This window comes from Orcinus orca, chromosome 3, assembly GCF_937001465.1.
Source record: "Orcinus orca chromosome 3, mOrcOrc1.1, whole genome shotgun sequence".
NCBI lineage: Eukaryota > Metazoa > Chordata > Mammalia > Artiodactyla > Delphinidae > Orcinus > Orcinus orca.
In genome coordinates, this window is record NC_064561.1 from 170,305,059 (window position 1) to 170,312,511 (window position 7,453).

The 7,453-nt window shown below is 42.7% G+C and overlaps 1 protein-coding gene across 1 annotated transcript; it reads right to left on the reverse strand.

Annotated features, from left to right (window-relative positions):
- Positions 1-1,846: 1,846 nt before the first annotated feature.
- On the reverse strand, positions 1,847-2,874 carry LOC101272022 (E3 ubiquitin-protein ligase RNF167-like). The gene is given in 1 exon segment (XM_033436694.2): positions 1,847-2,874. A coding segment is annotated over 1 exon segment (957 nt). The 5' UTR covers positions 2,804-2,874.
- Between the last annotated feature and the right edge of the window lie 4,579 nt (positions 2,875-7,453).

Below are 7,453 nucleotides of genomic sequence, written 5' to 3' on the forward strand. Positions count from 1 at the left end.
ATTTTATCTTCTTTATGATCTACTACAAAACAGAACACAGTACAGCAGAAAGAAGAGGAACCTGAATTCTTATGGTGTGCTTAGTTCAGCCTTCCTTTTCTTCTTCCTCCTGCCCTCACTCCATCGTTTCTGAATGTTGCATGCCACTCCATGTGTTCATACAGTAACTGTGCAAAGAGAGCTGAGTCTCTCTCCAGGAATTGTCCTTGTATGAACAAAACTACCCAGCCCAAGGCCACTCCTCTTCCCCTGTGACAGCCTATAAGAAATGACTGGTTACTTCAGGGGCATGTGGATTCAGCTCTTTTGCTTCGATTTGGGACAATTCTGCAAGGCCATCCCAGCTCCAGTGCCCTCTGGGGGGTCTGCTGAGGCTTCGGGTGCAACCACACCATCCTCCAACTTTTACCTCTGCCCAGTTCTGCTTCCTAAACTCACTCAACTTATACACACAAAGCTCCACCTCAGAGTCTGTTCCTTGGGGACCGCAACATACTGCAGCCCTCAATGTTGGGTAATGCTTACCAATGCACACATTTCCATGCAACCTCCTGCCAAAGAATGCATATTGTGAGAAATATCAAATAAAAAAAACTGGAGCATAACATTAGTGAATAGAATAATCAATTGCAGTAGTATCAACAATTGATTTAATAGGATCTTAGCTCTAAAATTATGATTTTAAATGCATCTTTATGGAAACAAAACTTTGTATTAATTTAAATAGTAAATCATCTTATGACTATTGATTCTGCATTCCAAGATAGAAGGCTTTCAGTGTGGTTTAAGTGTTTATTTCAAGGCTTGCATGAAACAGAACATTCTAATCCAAATAACAGAATTATACTGAAAGTATTTAGTCATTTGCATTATCAATGTAGTGCCTGGCAGTTTGAGATGAGTTGAAATTGGCCATGCAAATGAAAACTAGCTTAGCTAACATTAACAATCATTAAAGGGTGAAAATGACCTTAATTTCTAAAAAGAAAGGACATATTTAATGATCCCCTATTAGCTAACTTCCAGTTTATACAATTACATGGGCACCTCCAGTCACAGAAGATACTTGGTATGGCTGAACAATTACCACTCTCAGGTGAAAAGTATTTGATGTTGCATGTTTCCTTCATTTAAATAGTTTTTTTTTTTTAATTCCAAGAGATGAAAAGACAAAGCTAAAAAGCATTCTCTTAAAATTCCACCCCAATTAGTAGGATTAGAATATTAATGCCAACAAGCTATAAAACAACAGGATCTTCTTACACAGCCCCTTTACAGGAAAAGCAGAGGACCAGAGACCTACAACCAAGATATGTTTTCTCATGACCATGGAGACATTGCAACGGCTTTGTACTCTTCAGGTATTAACTGATGACAATTAAACATTTAGACAAGTGTAGATTATTTCATATACACCCGATCTAAAATGGTTAAAGGAGAGGCACTGAAATTTTTAGATTTCAGAAATTGCATTGTGAGGCCAAATGTGAAATGTTAATATCCCAACATAAATTTAAGATACTCGTAAGAGTTACTTAAAATAATATTTCTAATTATCTTTTCATCCTTGACACAATAAAAAATATACTCTTTTAAATTGTTTTTGACAGCTTTTGCCTATGGCTTTCACATGCATCTGAATTTTTTTTTTAAGTCCACAAAAAAAATTTATTAACTCAGTAAATGAAGACCCAGTCACTTTGCATGTCGAACCCCCTCAAAAGGATGGGGTCGGGTTAGGGAGAAACCTGGCATAGGAATATCTCCTATCCCTCAACAGAGAAGACTCGAGGGAGGAAGAGGGGCTATGCAAATAGGTTGCCAAAGGTGGGAAAGAAAGGGAGTATTAGATCAGGATGACAGCTGAAGAGGAAGAGGAGGATGGAGAGGGTGAGGGATCTGTTGAAGACCCAAGAAACACAAAGGGGGCTGGGGTTAGGGAGCCAAAGGAGGTGGGAAGTGTGGTCCTAGAGCCCAGAAGTGGGGTCCATTCTGAAGCAGGTTGGCCCCTTGGGCCCCCTTCCCCATGACCCACTTGCCCCTGAGTTCCTTCCTCCAGGTCCTCCCCACCAGGATCCCAACGAACAGGCTGCTTGCAGATAGGCCAGGTCTTCTGGGTCTTAGTGAGCCACGGGTCCACACAGCAGCAGTGATAGGCATGAGCACAGGGAAGTACCCTCAGCTTGTCCCCAGCCTCATATGCATCCAGGCAGATAGCACAGACATCATACTGGTCTCCCTTCTGAGAGTCACGTGTAGGAATCTGCTTCAGTTGCTCTTTGGTCAGTGGTTTTCTCTGGCGCTCTTTCTGGAGCTGAATACAAGGAACTCTCAACATTGCTCCCATGCCCAAAATTAGCACTCCCAAAATCCCCGAGAAAAGGATGAGGCAATAGGCCAAGAGGAATCCATCATCTGGGACCAGAAGCACCTAAGCCCCCTTCTGGTAGACAAAGAGGTCACGCAGGTACTTAGAGCTCCTCTCGCCGATAAACACAGACGGGATCCAGATCTGCTGCTGGATTTCCTCATTATTCCACAGCATGCTCAGAAGTTCATTGGAATTCACATTGTGCACCACAGCTGCACCATACCCAGCCTTCTGAGCATTTAGGACTTTGAGGTCAAAGTTGCAGTCAAATCTTGGAAGCAGGGCAATGAAAACTGACCCACTGACCCGGGCTGAGGGTGGTGGAGCAATGGGGCTGCAGGCGTTGGCTGGGCGAGCCTCCACAAGGAACCCCTTAATTCCCTCCCGGCTCAAGGCAGCCCCAAAGAGAGCTGGGAGGTCTGCAAAGTCCATGCTGCCATTGTGGTCTGAAGTCGCTCGAATGAGCCCCGTGACAGGAGCCGCTCCTCACAGCACAGTGGCCACAACCGCAGGAAGACGGAGGGCCGCAAGGTGCACGGCAGCATTGGGGGAAAGGCTGAGAAGGCCACGTCTTGGTGGCAGACGCAGAAGCGGAGTTCTGAGCCCTCTCCCCCTTTCTTCGGGATCCCAGAGGTCCAACCACCCCCAGGTGCTACTCTGCAGCTACATGGGGGTATAGGGAAGGAACCCCGGCTCTAACTTGTTTAGTGGAGCTAGGAGAAAGACATTCATGTACCCTTTTCCTGTACACAGATAAAACAGGAAAAGAGGACAGGGGCAAGCACAGGTGACAGAAAATCTTCTGGAAGAGTTGGGGAGCTCAAGGAGGTGTGACTTCCAGCCAGGTGGGCAGTTTTCCTATCCCCGTGCAAAGGGCTTACTGTAAAGAAAGTCAGGCTGCTTCCGGCATTGTACACTCAAGACGCAGCACTTCCGGTCCACTCTTCCTTCCTCTCGCTGCTGCTGACACTACCGCCATGGTACCTTCAGGTCTCGCAAGAGTGCTCACCACACTTCCGCCCCATCAGCTGAAATCTTTCAGAGTTTGTCTCCAGAGACCTCCTAACTCTGGTTTAGCCTGGCTCACTCGATCTTGCATGAAAACAAGCCAAATGGAGAAATTTCTAGCAGATTTTTTTTTTTTTTCGGTACGCGGACCTCTCACTGTTGTGGCCTCTCCCGTTGCGGAGCACAGGCTCCGGACGTGCAGACTCCGCGGCCATGGCTCACGGGCCCAGCTGCTCCGCGGCATGTGGGATCTTCCCGGACCGGGGCACGAACCAGTGTACCTTGCATTGGCAGGCGGACTCTCAACCACTGCGCCACCAGAGAAGCCCCACAGATTATTAATTTTGATGTAAGTTTTATGGCAGTTGATTCTAACTAAGAATGTGTACCAGTATCTACAAGTGCGAGTCCTTTGTTGTCCTATCTCCCAAACAAGTAACTGACACCTGAGATAATTCACAAATGCTGCCATTATGATACAGATAACCAAGGATCATCTGTATTAAAAGCATTTAACATGTTAATCATTTTATCTCAGTGACCCAATACAGTCTTTTAAACTAATAAAATTATATTTCTATGTCAAACACAGTATGGAGATAGGAATAAAAATCTTATTTCTTCATGAGGACCAGTTTAGGCTAGAAGGTGTTAACCTGCTGGGTGTTTGGACAGTACATTTTTCTAGGATATTGTAGAGGCCTGGAGGTTTTGATGTAGAATTGGATCTATATGACCAAGGATATAGCCAGCATATAAAATTGTTGAGACAGAGGTAGATTCTTTTCCTTGTGGGCCCATTTACAACATGAAAAAGTATCCCTTAGTTCTTAGATTTTGCATTTGCATACAGCTATCCTTTTTCTCTTTAAGTGGTATACCAAGAGGTCAAAACCTAGATTAGAAAAGGAAATTATAGGCCACTTTAAATAAAGATGTGCCTGATTGGCCGAGTCTGAAATGGAAACGTTTTATTCTGAGCACACTGCTCCAAGTTGTCCCTCCAGACTTGGGTGGACAGCGTCTCACATTACAGTATTATCCTGCCATTTTTGTACATTGGTTCCATTTGCTGAAATATACTTCCAGATTTGTTTCATCTCTATTTTCCTGTATTTTCCAATTTGGAACTAGAACAGGTTATTAAATGCCACTGTTCCTGCTTCCACATAACCCCTCCAAGGTGAAGCACAAAACAATAAGCTCCAAGTCCACCTAGATGTAAGACAGATGCTAGTCTAAACCATTCCTTCAGGATTTTCAGAGAGGTGTGGAGGAGAGAAGAGAGGAATACCAAAGTGGTCCTGCCAGCATTAGCTAGTAGGTGTCCTCAGTCTAAAAAGATTGAAGGACTGAGATGATTTCTTTAGAGAGAATTGTCAGTGAGCTATGTTGACAACCACACACATTCATGGGGAAGTGAGGTGGTGCTTCCCCTCAACCTCAAGCCAAGGAAAAGTGACTTAGAGACACTTGTGAAATTTGAGGCTCAGAGAAAGAGGAGGGGGGTACATTGGGTCAAGCTGCGTTTCCACACCCAGATAAGTTTCTCAAATTCCAAATATGGACCTTGCTATGGGGAACCCTTAGAAGAGATCCCATGGAGCACTTGATCTGAAAGGGCAAAGGGACACCAAAACAGAGGGGTGGATACTGGAATCTAGGGGCAGAGGAGAACTCTCAGATAGCCAGCCCAGGAAAGATATTGTCCTCATCAGATTAGGAGCCTAGAAGACTCAATAGAAAAAAATTGCCAAGAAATCCACCAAAGCAATGTATAAGAGACAAGGAGTCGATTTGGGATCATTTGCTGTGGGGTCGGGCACACACACCCCATTGCTACTGCACCAGCCACCTGTGACTATTCCCCTGGAGACCAGTTTTAGAGAGGTCAAGAGCAGAGGCTAACCAGAGACCAGAGCAGGAGGGGAGCAAAGACAAGAGAAGCCAGCAGAGTCCTCTCACCTGTCACCCCTAGGGCCTCAAACTTTCATAGCCTGATTTGGACCTGAGCTGGGGAAGGAAAGAATACTTAATGAGTCTGGGGTTTTATATTATTCCAGACTACATTAGAATTAGAACATATAGAATTATTCAGCTGTCTAGACAGAATGCTTTTGTGTTTAAAATGGTCAAAGGCAGAGTTGGACCCAGGCTTCTTTAGTCCTAGAGTTTATCAATTTGGAAAACTTCTTCAATTAAAAAACAAAACCAAAATCAAACTTGTGGTTTCAAAATCAAGAACAGAGCCTTTGAAGGGCATCTGCAAATGGAGGGTCCTGTTCAGGGGGGCAAGACTAAATCTGCAAACTCTACTGTCTCTAGTGCAAGGATTCTGTCCAAGAAATAAAACTGCTGTGGAGGAAGTCATTTCTCCAAAAACCTACTGAACTCACCAAAAGGCTATAGCCAATTATTACTGAGATTCTATAAAATTTATGTTAAATATACATATTATTCACATGTATAGTTAATATATAAAATATATACTATCTCCATAAAATTTATATATAACATTTATAGAGATAACATATATAATTATATATGTGTGTATAATTATGCATGTATGAAGATATAATTTTAAAATGTCTCTTAAATCAAATACAAATGCATTAGCTTAACTTGGTAAGCTATCTTCATTGTGTGGTTAGATAGTACAGATCAACTCCTCATTAGTTTTCACTAATGACCCATAATTATCTTAGTCCAGAACATTTAGCTTCTAAGGACTATCAGAACTATTTGCCTTTGCCCACTATTCTTCATATGAGAGGATATATTTTTAAGGATTTCCATAACTTCAGCAGCTTCCTAACTCTAGCTTTCCCAAAAGAAATAAAGCTCTCCTCCTCCTTCCTCTTCTTTGTTTAGAAATGGCCTTCTCAGAAAAGTTTAAACAAAAGAAAATGTGTAATATAGAACAATAGATCCCCTTGATATGGTATCAGGCAATCTGGGCTCTTGTATAAGCCTTCAAATCCATATTGTGTTCTTCCAGTGGGAGAAAACAATTAGTCAATTCAATAGTGGAAAAAGAGTCAAGTTGTTGATGGGCGTTGCATTATCTAAACAACTGGTGATCGTATAGATTTTTCTCAATTTTCAACTCACCCATGTTGTAGACAAAGAGACACAAAATTATTTTATTGAAATATAGTTATCAATCAATAACTCAAGTTTGTAAAAATAAATGATTTTTAAGAGTTAAAAAAAGAAAAGATATTAAATGTGAAGTATTCCAACATCTCAGCTGCCCTACAGTCTACCCTCTTTCTTTGTAGGTTTCCATGGCCTCTTCACCATCACTCTGTCTTTCCCCACTCCATTCTTTTGGGTAAGATTCTGCATTTTCCAGCTTGTAAGGGATGATTTACTTTTAGAAGATGGAGCTATTGGAGAGAAGAAGAAAACGGAAAGGTGGAAGGAGTTAAAGCAGGGTCCAGATGCGTTGTCATCTTGCTATTTCAATAACTGCAAACCCTCCGTAGTATTAATTTCTAGTCTTCCAGTCTCTGACCATCCATATTACCTTTCTACTTCACTCTCTCTAGTGCTTCAGCAATTACACCATCTTGCCATTTTTTTTCTCTCTTTCCTCCCTTTCTTCCCAGGCCTCATATCCTCTTTCCTCCTCCCCAACTTTTACCCTGGTCAGTCATTATCACCCCTCCCTTGCACATACCCTCAACTCCCTTGCCCCTCTCTTCGTAGAACTGCATCTGAGCAAACTAAAGCCTCTTGCTCCGTGTCTGTCTTTGTGTTGCTGATCACGGATAAGGAAAAAAACCACAATCATTCTATCTGGTCTAAATGTATGATCGTTACCATTCAAGTAAGCCCTAATACTGGCTTTTTGAAGGGGTGCTAAGGTGCTGCTCCCCTTTTATTACTAGTGACATAGTGGTTTCTCTAAAGGAAGTATAACACCCCTCCTCTTTGGGACAATTGTCTAACCCCTGTATAACATCCTTCCAAGTACTCTATCATCAACAGAAGAGCCCCTACATTGGATGTTGAGCCTGTTCACACAATGATCCATGGCATTACATGTTTCTGGTGATAGTGCTGAGGCAT